The sequence below is a fragment of the Thamnophis elegans genome, chromosome 2, assembly GCF_009769535.1.
Source record: "Thamnophis elegans isolate rThaEle1 chromosome 2, rThaEle1.pri, whole genome shotgun sequence".
Classification (NCBI taxonomy): Eukaryota; Metazoa; Chordata; class Lepidosauria; order Squamata; family Colubridae; genus Thamnophis; species Thamnophis elegans.
This window is the reverse complement of record NC_045542.1, coordinates 36817394-36843862: the sequence shown is the minus strand read 5'-3', so window position 1 is coordinate 36843862 and position 26469 is coordinate 36817394. Positions and strand designations below refer to the sequence as shown.

Genomic DNA, 26469 nt, shown 5'->3' with positions numbered 1-26469 from the left:
ACACAAGCGGAGAAGCAGCTGCTGTGATCCACAGAAGGCAAAAGTTGAATTAGATTAAAAACTCAGCTACCGGGACAAATTTATTAGCACCCAAAAACTCTTGTGGGACTTTTAAGCACATCTTAAATCAGCTGATCCACATTTGCTTTGATTCTGGTAATTGCCTGTTTGGGGGGAAAGGAATGAGAAGTTGGATTCATTTTCCTAACTTCTGAAAGAGTTTATCTGCAGCAGGATTTACTACCTGAGTACTTGTTAGGGCAATTAAACCTACTCTCAGGGTGGTTTTCATGATCTCTGTGGAGGCTTAAAACATAAAGATGGCAGATCAGGTTGAAGGTTGATCAACATGGAGATAGCCCTGTGCTTTGTTTTAATCTAGCATGGGGATCAAGAACAATGCTGACCAGAAAACTCTCAGAAGATAAACTATACCCGTGATGGCGAACCTATAGCACGTGTGCCGCAGGTAGCATGCAGAGCCCTCTCTGTGGGCACGCAAGCCATCGCTCCAGTTCAGCTCTTTCGCAAATGCTAGCTAGCTGTTTTTATGGTCTCTGTCACCCATGCATGGGGAGGGCATGCAAGAGATGCACGTGCATGCGTGGGGTGGGGGTGCACTTACACAGGGATCACGTGTGCATGTGCGGGTGAGGGGTGCATCCACAGGAATTGCGCACACATGCATTGAGCGGGGAGCACGTGGGGATTGCCCATGCATGTGGGGGTGCAGGTTGCATGCGGGAGGTCACATGCACCTGCGTGGGGGGATGCGGGGCATATGTGCATCGCATTATGGGTATGTACACGCACTTTCGGCACTCAGCACCAAAAAGGTTGGCTATCGCTGAGCTATACCTTTGACAGTTGTGCAAAATATAAATTAATCTTCAGGATGTTATGTGTACAAAGCATTCTAATATAAGGATTGATCTGGAACCTCAACCAGCATTACAATTTAGCATTTGTTTCAGAATCTGGATAATGTAATCCTGTCTAGTCACTAAGAAAGTGAATCATAGAACAAATATCACATTGCAACAATGATTCCTCAAGAGAAAAAAAAGATTGTAATGAAAAAATCCTCCTGAAATGTTTTTCAAATACAGGGAGTCCTCAAATTATGACTGTGGGTTTAACGATATTTTGGAATTACAACAGCCCACCTGCGATTTCCACTACTGGTTCAGGTGAACCGATCCAAACCGGCTGAATGCCACGTCTGCTAGACAGGTAGTCCTCGACGTACAACAGTTCATTTAGTGACCGTTCAAAGTTACAAGGGCAGTGGGAAAAAATTACTTATGATTATTTTTCACGTTTATGACTGTTGCCGCATCCTCATGATCACGTGATCAAAATTCAGACACTTGGCAACTGACTCATATTTATGATGGTGGCAGTGTCCTGGGGTCATATGATCACATTTTGTGACTTTCTGACAAGAAAAGTCAATGCGGAAGCTGCATTCACTTAACAACCATACTGTCTTAACAACTGCAGGGATTCATTTAACAGCTCTGGCAACAAAGGTGGTAAAATGGGGCAAAACTCACTTAATAACTGTCTCATAACATACATTTTGTCCTAAATCATATATCGAGGACTACCTGTATACTATAATCCCGAGCAGGAATCAGAAAAAGTTCCTTTTAGGACCCTAGAACTTGCTTAATCAGATGGCGTTATGCTTTTATTGTATAAAATAGTTGATGATTTCTTATGTTGCAAACTAATCCCAAGATCTTTCACAATATCCAATTCGTCATAGTTAAGACAAGCAGAGGCAGTGTATCCCTCAGCTAATTAGCTGGTATATGTCTTCCTAAAAGTTTTGTCCACAAATTATAGAGCCAAATCCAGCTGTTTCATTAGTCAATTCCAGGTACTCTGTTGTGGATGGATTTGACCTTGAATCAAGCATCTTTTATGCTTATTGTTTATTAGACTACACCTGTTGTACAACTTCAGGCTTGGCCAGCTGGAAGACAGCATAATATGACTAGCTGATGAACCTGTTTCTTGAAATTGATAAAAAGGCATTTAAGTTAAACCCTGAAAGCTTATTGTCTAAGGTAGAACCATAAATTCTTTTGGTGGATTGGACTTTCACTCATAAATCTCCAAATGGGAGACCAGATTTTAGATATAATCTGAAGTTAGCCATAGGAGGAACAGGAGCGTAGCCTACCACTTAAAATACCTGACTCGCTGGCTGATAAGAGATACACACTGGTTTGTTTTCTTTCCTCAGTATGAAACCATCCCTTTATTAGGGCAGCTGTGAAAAATGTAACAAATGCAGGTAGTCCTCGAGTAAAAACCATGTTTGAGCCCCAAATTTCTGTTGCCAAGCGAGACAGATCTTAAGTGAATCGTGCCTGATTTTATGAGCTTTCTTGACTCTGTTGTTAAGTGAATCACTGCAGTTGTTAAATTAGTAAGGCAGCTGTTAAGTGAAGCTGGCTTCCTCATTGACGTTGCTGGTCAGAAGGTCACAAAAGGTGATCATGTGACTCCAGGACACCGCAACTGTCATAAATATGAGTCAGTGAAAAACAGTCACGTTACTATTTTTTCAGCATTGCAGTAACTTCAAACGGTCACTAAATGAATGGTTGTAAGTTGAGGACCACCTGTATAGAAACCTTACATTTGAAAAGGTCCAAATCTAGGGAGATCAGAAGTAGAATGAATTGTGTAAATCTGTACCTGTGTGTATATTTTTATTTTTATTCCCCCCCTCCCCCGTGATATTTATAGATTGCAGATTTCAGAGTTTGAATTCCTCTAGTGCATACTTATTCTGCCCAGAGGACAGGGTGCTACCAGTTAAACATGGGAAAACAGCCCAATAAACATCCGTAAAGCTCTTAGACTTATGATCTGTAGGTAGAACATTCAACTTTATTTCCTAATTCTGACAGTAAAGAGGATGCTTGAAAGAAAACCTACAAGTTAATTACAGAGGAATCCATGCCATGTAATGCTTAATGTACTCCCACCACTCTCACAAACTACTCTGTGTTGCAACAAAGCCACACGAATGGAAGCTGGCCTAGAAAAACAACAACAGAACAAATCCCTTTCACCTTATCTTATATACCTTGCTGAAGAATTTCTTTTTCGCTTTCTGTTCTCCTGACTTTTCTCTTATAGTTTGATTTCTGAATCTTGAAGTTGGGGACTGAAAATAGTATTAGATTTGGCAGGGTGACAAATAGTCTTCCTACGTTCTATCATCAAAAAGGCTACATTATGTTCATTGGTTATGCACTTAAATATCTGTTTGTCATTGTGGTTTTTTTTTTAAATTTTTATATGTGGATCACAGGAAAATAACTTGAACCATGACTGAATTAAGGAACTCCCTATCAGAGCCCTAATCTAGTTTTTAACATGAAAGCAGTTACTGGCAAACTTATCAAATACATTTCAAGCTGCACAACATTTCTAAGAGCTAAAAACTTGATTTGGAGAATGGCTTACAATGGGTCCTTTAGTGACTGTTCAAAGTTACAATGGCACTGAAAAAAGTGACTTATGACCATTTTTCACAGTTACGACCTTTGAAGCATCCCCATGATCATGTGATCAAAAGTCAGATGCTTGGCAACTGGTTCATATTTATGACTTGGTGTGTTCCAAAGGTCATGTGATCCAGGGGTGAAATCCAGCAGGTTCTGGAGAACTGGTAGTGGAAATTTTGAATAGTTTGGAGAACCGGCAAATGCCACCTCTGGCTGGCCCCAGAGTGGGGAGAGAATGGAGATTTTGCAGTATCCGTCCCCTGCCACATCATGCCCACCAAACCACACCAACCAAGCCACGCCACGCCCACCAAGTCACGCCCACAGAACTGGTAGTAAACAAATTTGAATTTCACCACTGATGTGATCCCCTTTTATGACCTTATGACAAGCAAAGTCAATGGGGAAGCCAGATTCGCTTAACAATCATGTTGCTAACTTAACAACTGCAGATATTTATTTAATAACTGTAGCAAGGAAGGTTGTAAAATGGGGCAAAACTCACTTAACAAATGTCTCGCTTAATAACAGAAATGTTGGGCTCAATTGTGGTCATAACTTGACGACTACCTGTATTCAAAAACTAACTAGTGAAGTTGACTGTCAAAGGTGTCTGTCCGAGAGTTTCAAGATGATCAAGTTGTTGTTCAATGTACAACTCAGATACTTCAAGTTTTGCTTTATAGGTAGTCCTTGACTTACAATCACAATTGAGCCCCAAATTTCTCTTGCTAAGTGAGAAAGATAGTTATTAAGTGAATTTTGTCCCATTTTATGACCTTTCTTGACACAGTTTTTAAAAGAATCACTGAAGTTGCTAAGTGAGTAACATGGTTGCTAAGTGAATCTGACTTCCCCACTGACTCTGCTTGTCAGAAAGTCGCAAAGGTTGATCACAAAATCCCAGGACACTGCAACCGTTATAAATATGAACCAGTTGCCAAGCATCTGAATTTTGTGATCACATCACCATGGGGATGCTGCAATGTCATAAGTGTGAAAAACAGTCATATGTCACTTTTTTCAGTGCCTTTTAACCTTGAATTGTCACTAAATAACTCTTGTAAGTTGAGGATTACCTGTAGTTAATTAAGCAGTGAAATTTGCTACTGAAAAACAGAGAATAATAAATATTAAGAATAAAAAAAAAAAACAATGCGGAATGTGTTGCCCTTCAGATGCACATGCGCAGAAGTGTTGCACGCACTCACAAGTGTGCACTGGAGTGCATCCAAACCAGTAATAAAAAAATTGGCAACCCACCTCTGTTGTTTATCCATCAACAATGCCCCTAAGTCCCACTGCTTTGGTTTGAGAATTGATTTATGTACACTATTTCTACTTTAGCAAGTTTCATTAAAGTCCAAGTGCATGTACTGTTATTGTTTTGTTAAAGCCACACACACACAGTTCAAAACCCTTCCTTGAATATCTGGAATAGGCCGAAGAGATATTTACTGGTAAGACAACTGGCTGAGTTCAAAGAAGTCAGTTCACTTCTGACACCCAATTATTTACCATAGTAACAGCGGAATGAGCCCATCTCAAAACAATATTGCTGAAATTACAAAAGTTGTAGCAGGGGGAACAGGTAAGTCCAGAGTGGTTTTTTTTCCCCTATGGTAGGAGAAGTCCATGTAGCTTCCTTTCCTGAAGGAAGGATTTTATGCTGAAAGATTTTAATTAAAAAGAAAGCCAAACAGATCCCATAGATCTGGACTCTCTCCTCCCATGTGGTCTGTCATATTGATGCAATATCTGGATCCAATTACACTTCCTTTCAGCCTTCAGTTCTTATTTTCAGATAAGTGCAATCACAACAAAGATAGCAAGAAAAGCTAAGGCGACAACCCAAAAATCACAAGTCAGAGCTTGCCTGTACACACATTCATATTGGGCAATTGTTTCGGTTTCTGTCAACAGTCCCTATGACCTCCAGTGAGATGCTCTGAGCTCTAAGTTTTCATTATAAAAGTAAAACTTCTACTAGGCTACTTTGGGGAGAGGAACAATCCCAATATATTTTCACAGCATAAATATATAATGATTTTATTATGCCCTTCCCTGAGAAGGAGCCAGTGGTGGGATTCAGTCAGTTCGCACCTATTCGAGAGAACGGGTTTTTAACTTTCTAAGCAATTCAGAGAACCGGTTGTTGGAAGAAATCTCATTTTGTTTTTTTCCACTTTACAGGGCTAATCCTGTAAGGAAGGCAGGAAGGAAACATTCTGGTGTTGTTTCTAGCCTAATGTTTATTGTCCTGCTTACAAAACCTGCCTCTCTGGTTACCCTTATTACATTGTAACAGCTAAGGCGAAGCACTCATCTGTGTGTGTGACGTTAGTTGGCCATGACCACCCAGTCACATGACCACCGAGCCCTGCCTACCCAGCTGGTCATTAGAGCACAGAATCAGTTGTTAAATTATTTCAATTGCACCACTGGAAGTAGCACAAGTTAGTGGAAGGTGAGGAGAAGGGAGATATTGTTCCCTAGCTCTGCCTTACGAGCCTTTTGAATTCTTTTGGAATAAACTTCACAAATTACAATAAGGAGGAAGCTATTTTGAAGTTGGTTCCTTAAATTTGCATTTGTTGTAAGAATCTGGTCTTCAAACACTTGTTTTTAGGCTTTCTTTTCCAAGTTTCAACCCTCCTGAAGAAGTCCATGGGATAATTCCAAGTGAGCCTCATAATAATTCAATTCAAAACAAAACAAACTCCCAACCATCACTGAACTTCATTACTGAATAGAAAATTAAAATTGGATCTCTTGTTCCATGATTAACATTATCAAAGGTGCTTTTTCAAAAGACAACTGGAGTTGGACTCCTTGAAGACATTTCACTTCTCATCCAAGAAGCTTCTTCAGTTCAGAACAAAACATCTTCAAAGAAAAACAAAGTCCAGTTGCCTTTTGAAAAAGCACCTTTAGGACAACCATGACCTGGATGACTGAGAATCTCCATAGACATTATCCACTGGACTGCTTTATCACCTTCTCAGGACAGGTCAACTTACTGTTATCTGCTTAATAACATGTAATCTATAAGATCTTCTCACTGTGTACTTTTAAGATTGCATGTGTCTCGTTGTACACATGTTTTATGGTCACAAGCGTAACAACTAATCACCTGTTGATGGTTTCATCAAGGTATCAGAGGGAAAAGGAATTTTAATCCTGACAAATTGTAGGCTTCTCTTTGGCAACCAACAACCCCCTTTATCTAAATGGCTCCTGGCTATGCCTTTGGCAAGACCAGGGATATTGTGCAAATGATACTTTTCATTCTAAAAAATGAAGGTGTAGAGCAGGGGTGTCAAACTCACATTGTCATGATGGCATCACATGAAGTATCGGGATCTTTTTCCCCCTTTGCTAAACCGGGCATGGGTGTGGCCAGTGCATGACGCATCCGGCCCATGGGCCGCAGGTTTGACAGCCCTGGTGTAAAGGAAACCCTCTTTTTTTCTTCCTCTCATAATATTAGCATTCAAAGTTATATAATTAGACCAGGGGTCTGCAACCCGCAGCTCCTTATCACTCAAAATATGCGTCACAACTGCCAATGTGCGATATCCGCTGGCATGCAATTTATTGAGGTTTTAGACTCTTTTTTTTGTTTTGGAGTTCAAAATGTTTTTATTGCATGCAGAAATAAAAATATGTTTTCTCTGTAGCAGTTCATTGGTTTCATAAATGCAACACACTATAGTTTTTTATACATAGCATAAAGGTAAAAAAAAAAATGCAGTGCTATCTTCATTTTAGAAGTTAGAAGGGTTTTGTGGCTCCCGGTGTTTTCTTTTCTGTGGTCCAAATCCGGCTCACGGAGGCCTCCTTGGTTCACCGAGGAGCTCCGGGAGATAAAGCGCCGGAGGAGACGCCTAGAGCACCTGTGGAGGTCCGATAGGTCCGAGTCGAACCGAGCACTGTTGACAGCCTGCACCAAGGAGTACATTCGGGCATTAAGAACAGCCAAAAGATCACACATTGCCTCAGTGGTAGCGTTCGCCGAGTCCCGCCCAGCCGCCCTGTTTAGGATAACCCGCTCCCTCCTAAATAGGAGGGAGACGGGGAACCCCCTGCAGGGTAAGGCTGAGGAGTATGTTCAGTTCTTGGCGGACAAAGTTGCTCGGTTTCGATCGGAACTGGACTCCACTCTTGCAGATCCAGCCGAGACACAAGGGAATGACTTGGCAGACCATCTCTGGGTTGAGTTTCAGGATGTTGCCTCCGGGGATGTGGACAAGGCTATGCGAGCTGTGAGCGCCTCCACCTGTATACTGGACCCGTGTCCCTCCTGGCTGGTTGCCAACAGCAGAGAGGTGACACGAGGCTGGATCCAGGCGGTTGTTACCGCCTCTCTTCGGGAGGGACACTTCCCCACCGCGCTTAAGGCGGCGGTGGTGAGGCCCCTCCTGAAGAAACCGTCTTTGGATCCAGCAATTCTTAATAACTACCGTCCAGTCTCCAACCTCCCCTTTGTGGGGAAGGTTGTTGAGAAGGTGGTGGCCTTCCAGCTTCAGCGTACCTTGGAGGAAGCTAACTATCTTGACCCCTTCCAGTCTGGCTTCAGGCCCGGTTACAGCACAGAAACCACTTTGGTCGCATTGACCGATGATCTCTGGAGAGCCAGAGATGGAGGCCATGCGTCCATCCTGGTTCTCCTTGACCTCTCAGCAGCTTTCGATACCATCGACCATGGTATCCTTCTGCGACGACTGCGGGAGGTGGGGGTGGGCGGCACTGTTTTACAGTGGTTCTCCTCCTACCTCTCGGACAGGTCGCAGTCGGTGTTGGTGGGGGGGGGAGAGATCGTCCCCGAGGCCCCTAACCTATGGGGTGCCGCAGGGCTCGGTCTTGTCCCCCCTGCTATTCAACATATACATGAAACCGCTGGGCGAGATCATTCGGAGGCACGGGATTAAGTACCATCAATATGCGGACGATACACAGTTGTATCTGTCCGCCCCGTGCCAACTCAATGAAGCGGTGGACGTGATGAACCGGGGCCTTGAGGCTGTTAAAGACTGGATGAGAGCTAACAAACTGGTGGTCAACCCGGAAAAGACCGAGTGGCTGTTGTGTTTTCCTCCCAAAAATTCGGCTAATGTTCCATCACTCAGGCTGGGGGGGCAAAATTTATACCCCTCAGACAGGGTCCGCAACTTGGGAGTCCTCCTGGACCCACAGCTGAGTTTTGACCATCATTTGTCAGCTGTGACCAGGGGGGCATTTGCCCAGGTTCGCCTGGTGCGCCAGTTGCGGCCCTACCTGAACCGGGAGGCCCTCACAACAGTCACTCGAGCCCTTGTGATCTCTAGGCTGGAATACTGCAATGTGCTCTACATGGGGCTGCCCTTGAAGAGCATCCGGCGACTTCAGCTAGTCCAGAATGCGGCCGCGCGAGTGATCGTGGGCGCACCACGGTTCACCCACATAACACCGATCCTCCGTGAGCTGCGCTGGCTACCTGTTGATCGTCGGGTGCACTTCAAGGTCCTACTTACCACCTATAAAGCGCTCCATGGTAGTGGATCTGGCTATCTGAGAGACCGCCTTCTGCCAATCACCTCCCTGCGTCCCATCAGATCGCACAGGGTAGGCCTCCTCCGAATTCCATCCGCCAGTCAGTGCCGACTGGTGACTACGCGGAGGAGAGCCTTCTCAGTTGCAGCTCCGACGCTATGGAACAACCTCCCCGTGGAGATCCGCACCCTCACCACAGTCCAGGCCTTCCGCACGGCCCTCAAGATCTGGCTATCCCGTCAGGCCTGGGGATAGGATTTATTCTCACCCCGCCCGAATGTTGAGTGAATGTTGTGTTTTATGGTTAATTTTTTTTTTACTCACGTTTTTCTTTTATGTTTTGTCTTGCACTCCCTTCCCTCATTGTTGTAAGCCGCCCTGAGTCCCCTCAGGGAAAAGGGCGGCCTATAAATGTTCAATAAATACCAAATACCAAATCGCTCTTTGAGTGTTTAAGGTTGCCGACCCCTGAATTAGACCAATCTCCCCTTATCAGATTACCTTTCTATTTAAAAGGTCATTAGACAAATTCATCGATAGCAGCTAGGTTAGATCTTTAGGTCCAGAAGAAGGCTCCTGAATTTAAGTTTTTACGAACAAATACACTAGAAGGCTATTTACAGCGGCTCTTGGCTACCATCATGGGAAGAAAGAAGCCGGATCGATGCAGTGAGCCCTTTTCTTCTTCATCTTTTTCTTCTTCCTTCTTGCTAACCCTGCTATTGAGTAAAAGGTATTCCTCATAACATTGACTTTATTAAGAGGTGTCATGTGTTCAGAATATTGGAGAGCACCTTGGCTGTGCCCTTCACATGTTCCTTCTTTCTGGTGTGAGGATCCTTTTCATCAGGAAAGGAAGTAGCTCATTCTGGGCTCCTTTCTCAAACATCTCTCAAAATAAGCCTCTCAGATATCATCCTAACATCAGTCATTACTTAAAGGAGCCGATGGCTACACTTGTTCTAGGACTCTGATTCTGTGCCCAGAAGCTGCCCTTAGGCAGGAACACGAGCAGTGTTACTTCGGGACACTCTATGGGTGGAGCAGTGCCATCAAGTTGCATCAGTACTAGGAACTGCCTAATTGGGGCTGCACAAATCCAAAGGACCACTAGATAGTAGCAAAGAGCTAATGTTTTCTGTAACTCTTTGCTGTCATCTAGAGGTCACCCCTCTTACTTGTTGCCTGCTGCCACTTAGCTATCATTGATCGTGCCACTCTAGACAAATGTTTGGCCTTGTATACTTGAAGCCCACAAACCAACTACCTACCTTATGTTGAATCGTGGGTGGGTTCTGGCAGGCACTACTGCCAGTTTGCTCTTATGCACACCGTGTGTGTTTGGTGCGTGCTGTGTGCACATGCGCAGTGCAATTAAAATTGTTCTGCGCATGCACAGAAGCAAAAAACAAGACAGCAGTGCTCACTGTGCTGCCTGGAGAACCGGTTCAGGGTGTGTGCCAGGCCTGGGGCACTGCCAGTTCCAGCAACCCAGGCCGACAAACCACTACCAGTTCAGCCGAACTGGGCCGAATTGATAGGAACTCACCACTGTGTTGAATATATATACACCACTGATTTTCAACAACTCTGCATAATGCTATAAGCTGTTCAAACTACCTGGAGATTGTTTCATATGTAGAGGAACATAGTCTGGTTTGCCTGGAGTTCAAGCTCCACCATCATCTTACCTGTGAGCTGATTGAAGCCCATCTGGTGTAGAGCGTGTGTAACGTTTTTTTCATAGTTGAGGACCACATAGAGGGCATACTTGTCTTCGTAGTATTGGGTCCCACGTATCATGCGGAGGTTCTGCAGTGGCAGGTAAGTGAAGACATTCATGGCGATCAAAACATAGCCGGTCACTTCTCGGATAGTCTAGGCAGGATGAAAGGAAAGCATACAACTCACCATAACTCAGACAGACTTAATATACCCTTCAGAGAGTATTTGCTATACTGGCAGGGAATTGTAAGAAATGCAAGCAAGCCAGGGAAAAGTATAACATTTTCTGCATATATTCACTATCAAATGTGTTCGCTAGTCATTTTGTAATCATTCAGGCTCATCTTAGGGTGCTGTGACTAAATAGAAGAGAAAAATGCATGTGATTGTAATTGGCTTTCCCCCGTTCTTCCTCAATGGATGGCAGCCTAAAAAAGCTGGATTTGATATGATAGTGGTTCCATTGGCATCACAGGCTCCACAAAAGTTTGGATGCAGTTCTGATGAACTACAACAAGGAACAGTTAGTGGAAAGGATCAATGAGTAGAGTGAAGCTAAACAGACTCATATCTTCAAATAGAGGTCACTGCCAAGGAGCAATAAATCAGAAGGGGGAGGGGGGGTGATTTCTGATTGAAATGTGCCAAACAGGAAAAAGGGCTAGATCTTGGAGAGCTACCATCATCCATTTTTTTAATTTTACCCAGCCAGCTGTGTCTGAGAAGCAGTATAGTTGGCAGAAATTATGTGGGATGTAGGCAAAAAAAGTTCCCACCCCCTGCTTTCAGGTAGACTCCATATCTTTATATCACGCTGTTATTTGGATGTAATCCATATCTAAAAAACTTAAATATTCCCTATAACATGTAAACGTACACTAAACATTTCATACTTTCATAGTTCCTTTGCTGCACACACCCAATTCTTTGCAATATTCTTTCATCTTTCCCATTACCTTCTCCTGTTGGTATCTTCTGGTATTATTTTGTTCTTTGTATGTACCCTGAGAGCTTCTGCACTGGAGACAAATTCCTTGTGTGTCCAATCACACTTGGCCAATAAAGAATATCCTACTCTATATTCTACATTCTATTTTGATAAAAAAATAGTATTGAATTTCTCATTGCTGGTTAAGTCTTGCTACAACTTCTTTATTTAAGGAAATAATTTTCAGACTTTTTATATCAATCCTGCCACATCTTACCCACCATTATCCTCTCTCTCATTTTATTAGTTAGCATTTGCTTTTGTTTGGGATTGAGAAAACATGATTACATTTCAGTCTTCACCCAGAAATGTAAAGAGATGCATTTTACACATGCATATCCTGTATATATATCTGTATATATGGGTGGGTCCATGAAATCACCAAGAGATGAGTAAAACTTAAAAGTCTTTATCTTCCTGAAAAATACAACATCTGAAATAAAATAAATAAATCCAGAAAATTCTGACCATACCAACATATATATAATGTGTGAACAATCAGGGCTTCAAGTTGATTGTTATGATGGAATAACAGGCCTATCAGCCTTTTACATAACCAATTCTCTTTCAGCCAGCTGCTATATTGCGTGGCAATCATCACCACATGATGAGCTCCTTAGTTAATTATGTGCCAATATTGGAGTCAGAAGTTGACTAGCTTTAGAAAATGTTTTTTCAGAAATCTCAGATTATTGTAAGAGAGCAAATGGGCACGGAAAGAACCTCTGCGATTTCAAAAACACCCACTGGGTTAATAATTGATAGATTATTGTGCTATTGGAAGGACGGAGAGTTAAGATCACTTTGCTCCAATTGTTTTTTTTTCTACTTGTGATGCCATGGAGCCCACATTCCATAGGCAAGCTTGGTCTGGATTAATGTTACCATAGCCATTTAGAGATGGGTATGTCTGTCACCCTTGTAGCCACGTCTCTGAACAAACCTCCACTGCCTCAATCACGAAATGAAAACAAATCATCTCAACAGAGACATTTTTAGCCAGCTACTACCCACATATTCTATGTGTTTCTCAACCAAACAAATTCCTCTTTTTTCTTTTTAATCAAACTAGGCTTCCTTCCTATATCTGAGGTTACCTATCAAAAAATATTACTTTGCTGAATAAGTCATAATCTACTGAAATTGTTGACACTGACTTCAAAACATGAGGCATGAATCCTAAATGTGTTTACTTCTGAGTAAAGCTCAGCTCTTTAGGGTAAATAAATTTGGCATGTCCCTTGGATAAATTATTTAAATTATTCACAATCATTAGTCTCTCATGATTTAGGTATTAGGGAAGGGAAAAGAATGATGAGACACAATGGAATGGGCATGTAAGCATTTTCTGGTTTTCCCTGGCAATCTATTTAATTAATTAGAAGATTATTGGAAAATATAACAAAGTGAGATGTAGTCTATCACTTTAAAAAAAAAAATCTGCTAGGAGCAAGTGAGAGCATGACCATTGTTTGTCATGTCTACATACAATCATTAATCGAAACAGAAAGTTGGAGTAGATAACTTCAGTCTGGTGAATGTAGATGGAGGAAGACAAGATTTCATACAGAGAATTTTCTATGCTAGTTTCACACCTGCTGAAAAAAAGGAAAATGTGTTAAGTCTTCCACCACATCTAGTTACCTGCAAGAAGGAAAGATCCTGGTTTTGTCCAATGAGCACTATCTCAAGGTTGCCCATGACGATCTCACAGTTATTGTACATTTTATATAGTGTCTGATACCGTTGCTGGGCATCTCCTGTCACACTGAGCTCATTTTGGGTGCCTGCACAAACTGCAACAAAAAAGAAAGAAAGAAAAGAAATGGAATTCATAAATCATTCATGAAGCCCACCAGACATAGTCCAGTGCTTATTCCATAATAGTCTGCATCATAAAAAGCAAAGTCCAAAATCCATGTATTATCACTTTCTGCTTTAATCAACCATGTCCCCCAGAGCATGGCACTAGTAAATATCAGGAATGGAGCAGATAATGTGTTCCAGTCCAATCAAAGTTCTTCTCTATTCTTTCAAATTAATCAAAATATCAGTCTGAATGGGCATATAGTTAGTCTGTTATCTTCACTGTCATGGATTCCATCTAAAAACAATGAATTATATTTTTATGAAGGTGCTATGACATTGTTGTTACCTCTTCCTGCATTATTATTTGAAAAAATTCTTCAGGGACAAGGGATGATGAGTAGACATTACAGTCAATCTTAAAAAGGGGATCATTAGACAAAGGTGGTGTCCCTGTTTTGAGATGGAATAAGTTCTTAGGTTATCCAATGGCATCATGACCTAGGGCTTGTAATTGAGCAAAATATAGTTTCTATTGATGGGAAGCTTCCATTTCAAGACAATTGACAGTTCAAACTCTGGTCAATTTTGTCCCTGTTCACTTTGCTTGGACTTTTTTAACTGGTAGGAGGAGCTGTAAGGAATGGAAGATTGGGAATAAATCTACTGTCAAAATACCCTGGATCAATCTCAGATACATTTGAAAAGCTTAGAAAAGCAGAGAAACTATTGCCCTTAAATATTTCCCAAGGACTCTAATGCTTCCAAGGCAAAGGAACAGAGATACACAAAACAAAAATCTGTAAGAAATGGAGACCTAATCCATAAAGGGCTTTTCCTAAAACAGATTGCCACTAATCTAAACTGATAAGAAAGATAAGATGATATGACAAAATCCAATAAGAACAACACCAAACAACTATGTTATACGGCATCCTCTTCCAACTTCATTTTTTTCTTCCTTTTTGGAACTATTAACATTAGAGATAGGCATCTACCTGTGAATTCCTCAGAAGGATAGTAATGCTGGCCAATATCCAGAGAGAAATTTCAAGTGTATGACACACAAACAAAAACATTTTATATTCTCCATTATTCATAGAATTATAGGGCTGGAAGGGACCTTGGAGGTCTTTAATCCAATGCCCTGCCCAAGGCAGGAGTTCTTACACCATCTCGGACAAATGGTTGTCCAATCATTTCTTCAAAATCTTTAGTGATGGAGCATCCACAACTCCAAGAGGTAAGCTGTTCACTCATTAATTGTTCCTACTGTTAGAAAATCCCTCCTTGGTTGGATCTCCCTTTGATGAGCTTCCACCCATTGTTTCTTGTCTTACTCTCGATGCTAATGAGAATAAATTGAGCCCTCTTCCCTATGACAAGGGGGAGTATCATGTACCATCAAGTATCATGTCTCCCCTAAGTTTTCCTTTCATAGGTTAAACATACCTATGGTAGGTAGTTCCCTTCACCGTTTATCACACAATTTAGCCCCCTGACCCCTTATCATCTTTGTTGCTCTTCTCTGCACTCTTTCCAGGGCCTCAGCATCCTTTTTGTATCGTGGCAACTGGACGCAGAACTGGACAGAGTATTCCAAATGTGGCCTCACTAGTACAATACAGAGCGATACTATCTGATGTTGCAACCTAGGACTGTGCTGGCTTTTTTGGCTGGCTGTGCAGGCTGTACCACCCTGCTGACCCATACTTAAGTGGTGGTCTACTAGCACACTTAGATCCCTGTCACAGGTGCTACTGTACAGCCAGGTACTGCCTATCCTATACCTGATGTTCTTCTTCCTCCTCTTCCACCTCCTCTTCCTCCTTTCCCCACTTACAAGCTATTATTAACTCTTTCCTCTCCCTAACTTCTAAACATTTTACCCTGAGGAGTAGGAGTCCCAGCCAATCAGAAAAAGCTCAATGTTTCTTAGGAAAGCCAAAACATTTTAGTTTCACACAATGTGTGATGATCCATCACATCAAGAAAGAATTGTTATCCCTTGAATATGGATTATAGGTCTATAATTCACTTTTACGATGAGGTTTCAAGATATGAATGCTAACTAGAAATGTTTAAAACTCACAATCTCTACCTACCTAGAGGGTGTGAGGTTGGAAAATGCTGCTTTACTGGTTGACAAACAGGTCCTACCAAAAGCGTAGAAAGGGCTAGAAAATGTCACCCTGGTGTCCTACTTCCTAGCTTTGACCAAAGTCAACCAGTCCTAAGTGACATGCATGAATGAAAATTGTGAGCATTTGCACATTCAGTGTCCTCTCCCTGAAGGTAAACAAAAACAATCACATTCTCCCCACAGCTTAAGTAGATTCACTACACTGCAAGAGGAAGGGTGTGATAAGGTTGAAACCATAAGGAATTAAGATGCTTGGTGAGATCACGATCAATCCCTTTTTGGCTCTAGTTACTTGAAAGCACAAAATCCACTATGTGATCTACAGTAACAGGAAGTGGTATATAAATATTAATTGAATAAACAAGCAAGACCTAATTGGCTATTCTTCCTCCATCTACCACAGAGATCAGAACAGTTGATTGGAAAAGTAAGTTTCCAAAAAGTTAAAAAAGGACTACCTACGGGATTCATATAGGCCACAAGCTAGGGTTTCTATCAATCCTATATTCCTGAAGAAGCCACATTTGGCCCGGTTCACTAAGCAATATGCTATGGTTATTTATATCCTGATTTCTTTCTTTTCTACGAATGTCAAGATGGCAAACATATCCAACACACCTTCCTCCTCCTACAGTATTTTCCCCAGAACAAGTGGAGAGAGAGAATCCAAAGTCTCCCAGCTGGCGTTCATGGCTAAGGCTGGACTCATGGTTTCCCACTCTCTAACTTGATGCCTTAACCACTAGACCAGGGGTCAGCAACCTGCAGCAATGGAGCTGCATGTGGCTCTTTCATACCTCTGCTGCGACTCCCTGTTGCTGGTCGGCTCCACAATTGATAGGGCTTTCGGTTAGGACAGGTAGAGGCAAAAGGACACTGCAGTAGGAGGAGACTCTATGGTGGGGGAACCAGACTTCTGGCTGGCTTCAGAATTAAATAGGAGGGGGCTTCCAGTTAGGACCTTTGTGGCTCTTCGTGTGTTTACGGTTGCCGACCCCTGCACTAGACCAAAGTGGCTCTCTTTCAAACCATAATGGCCAGAATTGTGCACTGCAGCAACTTGAAACCAAACAAAACACTTGATGTATGAACTCAGCCACTTGACCCTGAGAGAACAGATAAGATGCTCCTTTCTCATTGGGTGAATGGTCCAACACTCAAGTACCTAAAACTATAAGCTTATCTCATGAAAATGTTTCCAAAGGGTATCAGGGTTAACTCTGCTGCCCTAAATATAATAGCCTGTGTTGCAGAACACACTACAACACACAACGACACAACCGCCATTGGTTGAACGAACCAAACTTGGTGAGGTACATACGGGACACAAATAAGCACACACCATTTCTCCAGTTTGTTTGAGTCAGAGAGCACATCTTAAAGTTTGAGAGCCTGTTAGAAGCACTCACACCAAATAAGTGCCGCTGTGGATCATTCAGTCATAAAATGCCCATTCACAAGAAGGCAAATAGAATAGACTGCTCCTGGTCACTTCCTGCCCAGCTGTCCTCATCCCCTCAACTTCTTTTTTATTTATTTCCAAAGAGCTAGGTACACTTTCAAATAAAGCAGTAGGCCGCAGCCTTCCACCATCTTACTTTTCTCAGAAAATAGTGGCATCTATTGGGAAGGTTAGAAAAACCAAGATGGCAGACCCAGCAGCATGATCGCAATCCTCCCCATGTTGTATGCAGGGGTGGGATTCTACCGGTTCGGACCAGTTTGGGCAAATTGCGCAGTCATCGAACTGGTTGTTAAACCAGGAGGATCCCATCCCTGGTTGTACGTGTTTTGATGTTGCAGGCAGATATAAAGGGACAGACTTAAATTGCACTGCTGCAACTACCATATTGCCTTTTTTTGGTAATCCTCCCCCCCACCAAATGTTTCTGGCAGAAGGTTTGTGGGGCCCAAAGACACCCTTATACAGTAATTGAAATTTATAAAGCCTGATTCTTTAAACTCATACGCCTTTTTAATTAAAAGAGTCTATGAAGACAGGTGGAGTACTATGACTAAATACTTACAAAGCTGTTTCAATATTGATTAATTTGTACATGGGCGGAGTTTTACTGTGCTGAATCATGTTTATCGGCAAAGGGGAAAGAGAGGCCAACTTGAATACGGGCATATTAAAAGAAAGCAGAGAAGTCATCAGTGAAGGTTCTGGACTGGATTATTTGGCTCTAAAAACAGAGGTACAGCGTTGAGTATTTGGCATTTGCAGGTCCACATTCTAGACACTGATCATAGGTTAAGAGAGCTTTGACCCACTGGTTGTTTTCCATGAGTGCATTCATTCAGAGTTAATAAATAACCAAGGGGAATGTCCTGTTCAGCTTTTAAATGCAAACCTCACCTCCTATTTCTTATGCACAAGCACTATAGATTCTTGAGTCAGGTCCTGCATATAAATACACTATAGGATGAATAACTAGAGGGTGGGGAGCCCATCTTTGTTAATTGGCTGGAATGGATTAAAGCACAACAACCATTTATTGTAACACCTCCAGAGATCCTCAGCAGTAACACCTCACTTTAATGAACTAATGGGGTGAGAGGGAGAACACATTTCCCCCCATTTTGAGGGGGGGAGGAGTTGAAGAGTAAATCTACACAATGAAATAAACGATGCAAATTCCATCATTTGTTATGTATTTGTGCCATTTGTACCATGATGTCATGATGCAAATTGTCCCAAAGTATGGAATTTGCATCAACCCTCTGTCATTTCTAATATATCCTTACACAAATGATGGGAATCGCAACCGAATTTGGCCTGCTGCACAAAGCTTCACGGTAGGTCAGCAAAGATTTCACAGTAGCGGCAAAAACAAAAGCCTTTTCTCTTACCCAAATTAAAATCCAGAAAACTTGGCAGAAGGAAAGGGGATAGATTTCTCTGTGAACAGAATTATTCTTGGATTAGAACAAATTCCCAGGCTGAGCACACGCCCTATTTTACTGACCATTGTTTTGCTTTTGTCTCTAATTTGTAGATTGGGTGATTTGAGTGACAAACAAGCTAGATAGTGCATTGTGAATATTTCTGTGGTAATATATTTCCTGCATCCCTGGATGTCGATTTTTGTAAGCTTTTCATAGCCATTAAGGCAAGCGATATACATATCAACCGATATACATAGCAAACAAACACAATGGCAAATAAATTTGAAAACCTTTCTGCTTAGTTCCAGAACTTCTTCTTGGGACCAAAACTCAGATGGGTGGCTAATAAATTTTATAATAAAAAATGAGAAGTAAGATTCCAATGAATACAGCTTAGTCAAGAAATATGCTGCAGACCAGCACTTGATAAAGCAGCCATCAAGGCCTTGGAAAAGATATTCAAATGCTTTGATGTGACACTTTATAAAAGCAAAAGATGAACTTTAAAGAAGCAGGATAGGAAAAGTATCGATACCTTTGAATTATGATATTAGAAAAAACTCCAGAGTATAACCTAGATCAATAATGGCAAAACTTTTTGTAAAGGTGTGCTAAAATTGCCCATCTGCGTGTTATTGCGCACACACGCGTGCTCACACCCACAATGGAATGCACCCACCTACCTACGCATGCACACGTGCAACCCCACCACGCATGCGCACGGGCTCCCCCCTCTACGCCGGGGTGGGGGAGTTTTCGCCTTCCCCGGGCTCTGGAGGCTTTCCTAAAGCCTCGGGAGGGTGAAAACGGCCTCCCCCAGCCTCCCAGAGGCCCTTTGGAAACTGGAAACAGATAGTTTCTGAATTTCCAGTTGGCCCATTGGGCCCGTTTTTTGTCCTCCCAAGGCTCCGGAGGCTTTCCTGAAGCCTGGGGAGGGCGAAAAAAGCCTCCCCCAGCCTTCTTGAAGGCCAAAAATCAGCTGGCCAACATGTGTGTGCACACCAGAGCTAACAGCTCACATGCTGGCAAATATGGCTCCATGTGCCACAGGTGACACGTGTGTCATAGGTTTGCCATCACCGACCTAGACAGCCAAAACAACAAATCAATGCATCATTGAACAAATCAACCCAGAGTTCTCATTTTGAGGCACAAACCACCAGGGTCAAATTATCCTACTGTATTTCAGCTCTCTGGAAAAAGCTTTAATGCTGGGGAATGTGGTAGGAGAAGAGAACAACCAACAACAAAGTGGATGGACTCAGTTACAGTGGTGATGAGTGTTCTAGCTGGGAGAACGCGGTCGGACAAACGGAGGCGAGCCAGGACTTCAAGTCAGCTAACAGTTTATTTCTAGCAGGTTGCCTAACGCGGCACTTCACATTTCGCGCGTATTAGCTAACTGGCATCATCTGAGCCCTGTTTGACAGCTCTTTATATACCCCAGCTGTCAAACAGGTAACCAATCAGTAACAAGGACACGTCCCCCTAGCCAAACGGACCAGAGAGGAAACTTTAGTACACAACAATGAGTATACCATTAGGAGATCTGATGAGCCAGATTAGGGACAGATCATCATAGAGAAAATCTATTTATGTGATAGCTAAGAGTCAAAAACAACTTGATGGCACATAATCAGCTGGATTTCCTGCCAAGAAGAAAGAAAATGGTCTACTTCTATCTTCTCCAGAACTACGATATGTTTCCAGAAAAAATATGTCCTGCTAAGGCTGTCATAATTTCTCTGTTCCAGAACTACTGGCCCAGTTACATATGGTGATAAAGCATACAGGTCATCCTCGTTTAGTGACCATCATTCAGCAAACATGTGAAGTTATGATGGGGCTGAACAAGCAGGTGTATGATCAGTTCTTATAGTTGAAACTGTCACAACATCCCCAGAGTCATGTGATCATGATTAGGGGGGCACTTGGCAACTGGTTTATCTGCAACTTTCCCTACCAGCTTTTGACAAGCACTTCTGGCAGCCCCATCCCAAAACAGACCCACAGACCTCCTGTACCTTAGCAATCAATTTGAAAAATAGTTACATCAGGAAGGCATTTAAGGGGAGGGACTATGCAATATTCAGAAGAGTAGGTATTGGGTTGGGACATTAAGATGAGTGAAAAACAGTCATCCCATAATTGAAACTATAGTCAGTGAATAATATGATGGATATGAAGCCACAAGAAGAACCTGAACATCCAGCTTTTCCAAACAAACATCCAATTTGCAGCCTCTCGTGTCTACAGACGCCACCAAAATTATTTGTTTCCGCTCTCAGGAAGGAGAACTAGCAAAGAGCACTGAATTCTACAACAGGCCCCTGCATTCTTTCCAGTGGTGGGTTCCTCTTACCGTTGCTACCGGTACGCTGATCACGGTCTGTTTGTGCATGCGCCTGATGTGCACGTGCCTGACGTGCGCTGCGCACGGATGTGCAATCCACCGCCCCTGTGACACCCAGCTGTTTGTTGGGGCAATAGCAATAGCAATAGTTAGGCTTATATACCGCTTCATAGGGCTTTCAGCCCTCTCTAAGCGGTTTACAGAGTCAGCATATTGCCCCCAACAACAATCTGGGTCCTCATTTTACCCACCTCGGAAGGATGGAAGGCTGAGTCAACCTTGAGCCTGGTGGGATTTGAACAGCCAAACTGCTGAACTGCAGTCAGCTGAAATAGCCTGCAGTGCTGCATTTAACTACTGCGCCACCTCGGCTCTTAGCTCGCGCAGGTGCCGCCCACTGTGCGCACGTGCACAGTGTGTACCTTTTGGCATAAATACAGCTATAGAGGACGGGCGGGTGGGTGAGCCAAACGAGCCACTGCACTGGTACGCTTACAGCTGCTCCAGGCCACTACCAGTACGGCTGTACCAGTCCGAACCGGCAGCAACCCACCACTGATTCTTTCCCCCCAAATTATGACTAGAACATGCAGCTGAAACGATGTTTCTTTTTTCAAATTTTTCACTCTGCCATCAAAAATGACCTTCCCTTTCCCCCCATGTTATTTTTTTTTTCATTATATGGAATGTTTGCAGGGATGTATTAGCTTTTGCAAAATACTGTTGATGTCTTTAGGCCCTATAATGCACATGGAGCTCTCTTGAAGACTGACATTTCAAAACTTATGGCTCTTTAAACAATTGTCCTCTGTGATTTATAAGGATCTCCTTTAAAGCCATCCAAGTTCTTATTTCTTATGGAAACAAACTTCACATGTTCATTGTGTAAAAAAGTGTTCTTTTGTTTTGTCTAAATCTTCCAGTCGCTTCAGTGGTTGACCTCTGATATTAGTCCTGGGAGCAATATGACCAGCAAACAAATGTAACTAATAAATAAGCTACCCCCAAAAAAATACAGTAAATAAATAGTAGTTTGTAGGTGCATAAAGAAGCAATTTCAGTAATAGACCTAGTAAGAATATTTTACCCTTGTCACTGAACAATAAAAGCTGTATTCTTCAACACTTAGAAAATAAAGTGTAAGAGATAAATGTATAGCCAGACCTATCTTGCTTGTTTCTTGTTCTTCAACTAAGAAATGGAGAACTTTGTTTACACTCAGAAGAAAGCCCTATTAAGTTCAGTGGGTTTATTTCCACATAATCAAGATAGTAATTCATAAAAAAGGAATCTCTGGAAATTAATAAAGCTTTTAGGCGGGAATGCTACTATAGAACTGTGACTATATTTTGTCCTATTGAAGGCCCTAACTTGGGTGTGTACAGTTGTTTAATAACTATGAAGTTTAAGGGAGTTAAATGCAAACATTGCTAAGCCCACAAGCTTTCTCCTCCTATCACCTCCAAACTGACACACCACCAAACTGGCTGGGCAGCTTCTTTTGCCAAGTGTGGCACAACCCACTAACCAACCGGTTCAACCAACCGTCTCAGCCAATCAGGAGTTTAGAGTGTGTGACATTCAGAGGGTTGGTTGGTACCCAGAACACAACAGGATTTGGCTTTCCAAACACGTATCATAACTTTCTCAACCATGGGGATGAGGACAAAGAGATACAGTTGTGGCTAGAAATGACAACACAGAATTCTTGAGCAAGGGGGGGGGGAAGCAATGGGCCTCCAGATGTTGCTACACCTCAACTCTTGGTGGCCCCAGACAGGAGAGTCAGAAAGGATGCTGGCATATCCTATTGTTATTGTTGTGATAAGGAGCTCAACGCATTTCCAATTTTCCTCTGCAGGACAACTTGGCTAAGAGAGAATAACTGCCCCAAAGTGGTGAGCTTGAATGGCCAGGGGTTCCTGGTGCCAGCCTGGCGCTTTAACCCTTGCACTACCCTGACTTTGTAGTTCAGCAACATCTAGAAGATCACACCTCCTTGTTTAATGGTTAACTGCTTCTCTGATGCATCTTCAGTCAAGTTGGAGGACTGATCCCGCTTGATGAATTTGACTGGAGAGGCAAATTAGAAGTCCATTCAATCACTTAAAATCAGCTCTGTCCGCTCTCGTAAATCAAATCTTTTTCACCCCATGAATCATCCAGAGAGTCCAAGCGTTCACAGAAGAATTAGGCCTCTTGGGTGTGGAGACAGAAACCCCTGCCAGATCTGAAAAGGGCGGGAAGTCTAGTCACAGGGGCTGCATTGTCCTTGGATGGAGCTGCTCTGTTCTGAAGAGGCTGCTTTAGGCAATGTCCTGGCTGGACAACAACGGGTTGATTATCCATGGGAAGGTGGACGGAACTGGAGGCCTGGCTAAGAACTCCACCCTAGCAAGGACATAAAAGATCTTACCCCAAGGCTATGAGAAGAAATAGAAGTGGATCTGCTCCGAAAAGACCCTATACTCCACCCTCTCCCCCCACCTCTGCAGAGGCACTGGCTTGGGTTTTGCTCCCATTCCTCCTTTCTGTTTTGTATTCTTCCACATTGCAACACAATGAACCCACAGGGCTATCAGGCAGCTGCACAACAGCCACCCAATTAGCATGCTGGTGGGTGTGTTTGTAACTTTTTGAGGACCTGCACAAACAGGCATTACTTGGATTTTAATATCATCTGACCAATCCAAGAAATCATATACAATTGGTTCGAGAGTCCCTCCATTGCAGAAGGTTAACATGACTGATAATCTCATGAAGGAATCAATTTAAGTTACAGTGCAGGGTTAACAAGGAATGGGCACCTCTGCTCTAGGGCAGGAGTGGGTAGCCATGGCCACTTGATGTTCCTGAACTACAACACACAAACACCCAAGCTTCATGGCCAAGGGTGAGGGACGCTGAGAGCCATTGTCTGATGGGCTATAGGTTCCTTATCCTCGTCCTGGCATTTCAGAATTGAAAACGGGCACCTGTCCATTATGCAAAAGAAAGACTGGTAGATGCATCTTTTATGACCTTATGACAAGCAAAGTCAATGAGGAAGCCAGATTCACTTAACAACCGTATTGCTAACTTAACAATTGCAGTGATTGACTTAATAACTGTAGCAAAACTCACTTAACTGTCTTGCTTCACGGCAGAAATTTTGGGCTCAACTGTGGTCGTAAGTCAAGGATTGCCTATGCTTTGTTAACACACACACACACACACACACACACACACACACAAAAACACACTTTCTTTGTAAATCGAGGTTGAATGCTCTTGGCACTATGGAGGAAGATGCTGTGTTGTATATGGGCCTTTGAGAGTTCATTTCTTACTCCCAGACATGAGTGACACATCCGTCCTAGTCCATTCTCCTGGCAGCCTCCTCTCTCAGTGGGCAAAATAGGCAGAGAATCAGCGAGCACTGGCAACTTTGCACACACAGCCCCTTCTCTCTAATCCAGACAGTGGCTCCAGCCTGGGAGGGAAGCCACAGCCAGACGTATGGAGGCACTTCCTGAAGAGATAACAGTACAAAGGAGGGGGGTACAAAAAAGAGGGGTGGAAGGAAAAGAGGGAAGAAATGTTTACTACCTCTCAATCATCTGCCACCCCCCCCCTTTTTCCGTCTTCAGCCTTGGAGACTGGGATCCCCATTCGGACTCTCCATTCTGAACAACTCTAAGCGTTTAAGGCCAAAACGCCTGATATTTTTCCCTGGGTGGCAAGCCTCAGTGGTGTAGACACGGATTACAAAGAAAGAATCAAGGATGGCCCAGGTTTTTTTTCTTTCTTTTAAAGTCTATGCTGAGCATGAGTTGGAGGGGGCGGGGAGGAAGTGACAAGTAGTGGTTTGGAAGCCGACGAGGGCTAGGAGCCAGACCTACTGCGTTTTGTCCCCCTGTCATAGTGACAAGTCCTTTTGCAGGGCCGCTATTCAAGTCCCAGACGTGACTCAGAGCTGAGCAGCGGAGAGCGGGGGAAAGAGCAGTTTTGTCTCTGCCCAGGCTGAGATAATAACTGAGTTCTCCTCTGCCTGCCACCAATGACTTCTCCATAATTTCAGGGTCTCTGTCCTATCAAAGCAAAGATACCTGAGTTGGCTCTGGTAGGTGGAAATCATTGCTCTCCTAATACGTATACAATCCACTGCTGGAAACAGCAACTTGTTGGAAAACAGTAACTTCCTGTAAATGAAGCCATAGAAACCAGAGACTCTCACTAAAATGCCCTATCAGAGCCTGTCATCAGATCTATGAAGTGCTCTTTCCAATTCTGCACTGGTAATACTGGTTAGGTCATCCACATTGTGAAATGGGTCTATATGCTTTGCTTCTTCAGTTATTCAATTTTGGTCGTCACAATGTAAAAAAGATGTGGAGACTCTAGAAAGAGTGCAGGGAAGAGCAACAAAGATGATTAGGGGACTGGAGGCTAAAACATATGAAGAACGGTTGCAGGAACTGGGTATGTCTAGTCTTATGAAAAGAGGGGCCAGGGGAGACATGATAGCAGTGTTTCAATATCTCAGGGGTTGCCACAAAGAAGAGGGAGTCAAACTATTCTCCAAAGCACCTGAGGGTAGGACAAGAAGCAATAGGTGGAAACTAATCAAGAAGAGAAGCAACTTAAAACTGAGGAGAAATTTCCTGACAGTTAGAACAATTAATCAGTGGAACAATTTGCCTCCAGAAGTTATGAATGCTCCAACACTGGAAGTTTTTAAGAAGATGTTGGATAACCATTGTCTGAAGTGACAATGGTTATCCATTGTCCTGCCTAGGCAGGGGGTTGGAGAGAAGACCTACAAAGTCCCTTCCAACTCTCCTATTCTATTCTATTCTATTCTATTCTATTCTATTTGGCCCTGATTTTCTCTGGGAATTGGAGGGTTCAGGGCTGAACTCCAGAGAGCCACTGCCAAGTTTACACGGAAATGTAGGATTTTATTTTGTATTTATTTTATTTATAAAGGTAAAGGTTTCCCCTGTCCAGTCATGTCCGACTCTGTGGGGCAGTGCTCATCTCCATTTCTTAATCAAGGGAGCCAGTATTGTCTGAAAACATTTCCACAGTCAAATGACTAGTATAACTATATACAGAGAGTTGCACGGAATGCTGTTACCTTCCACCATAATGGTACCTATTCCTCTACTCACATTTGCGTGTTTTCGAACTGCTATGTGGGCAGGAGCTGGGGCACAGATGGGAGCTCACCCCATCACATGGTGCTTGGGTCTCAAACTCAGGCTATAAATTTTCCAGGTGATAAGCACAAGCTCAGCATCTTTAACCAATGAGCCATTGCGCCCCCCCCCCCCCAATTTATGTTTTATTTATATCCCACTTTTATTATTTTTATAAATAACTCAAGGCAGCAAACATACCTAATACTTCTCCTCCTTCTGCTTTCCCCACAACAACCCTGTGAGGTGAGTCGGCTGAGAGAGAGTGACTGGGCCAAAGTCACCCAGTCAATTTTCATGCCTAAAGTGGAACTAGAACTCAC

The 26469-nt window shown here is 42.9% G+C and overlaps 1 protein-coding gene across 1 annotated transcript in view; it reads right to left on the bottom strand.

Annotated features, from left to right (window-relative positions):
* The window catches only part of ERBB3 (erb-b2 receptor tyrosine kinase 3), a 111690-nt gene that overhangs the window by 45773 nt on the left and 39448 nt on the right, over nucleotides 1-26469 (bottom strand). Inside the window, exons 2-3 of the mRNA XM_032212288.1 lie at nucleotides 13420-13575; nucleotides 10754-10940 (exon numbers count right to left, since the gene is read on the bottom strand). Coding sequence (XP_032068179.1) covers nucleotides 10754-10940; nucleotides 13420-13500 — 268 coding nt within the window. The 5' untranslated portion in view covers nucleotides 13501-13575. The remainder of the gene's footprint in view (nucleotides 1-10753; nucleotides 10941-13419; nucleotides 13576-26469) is intronic.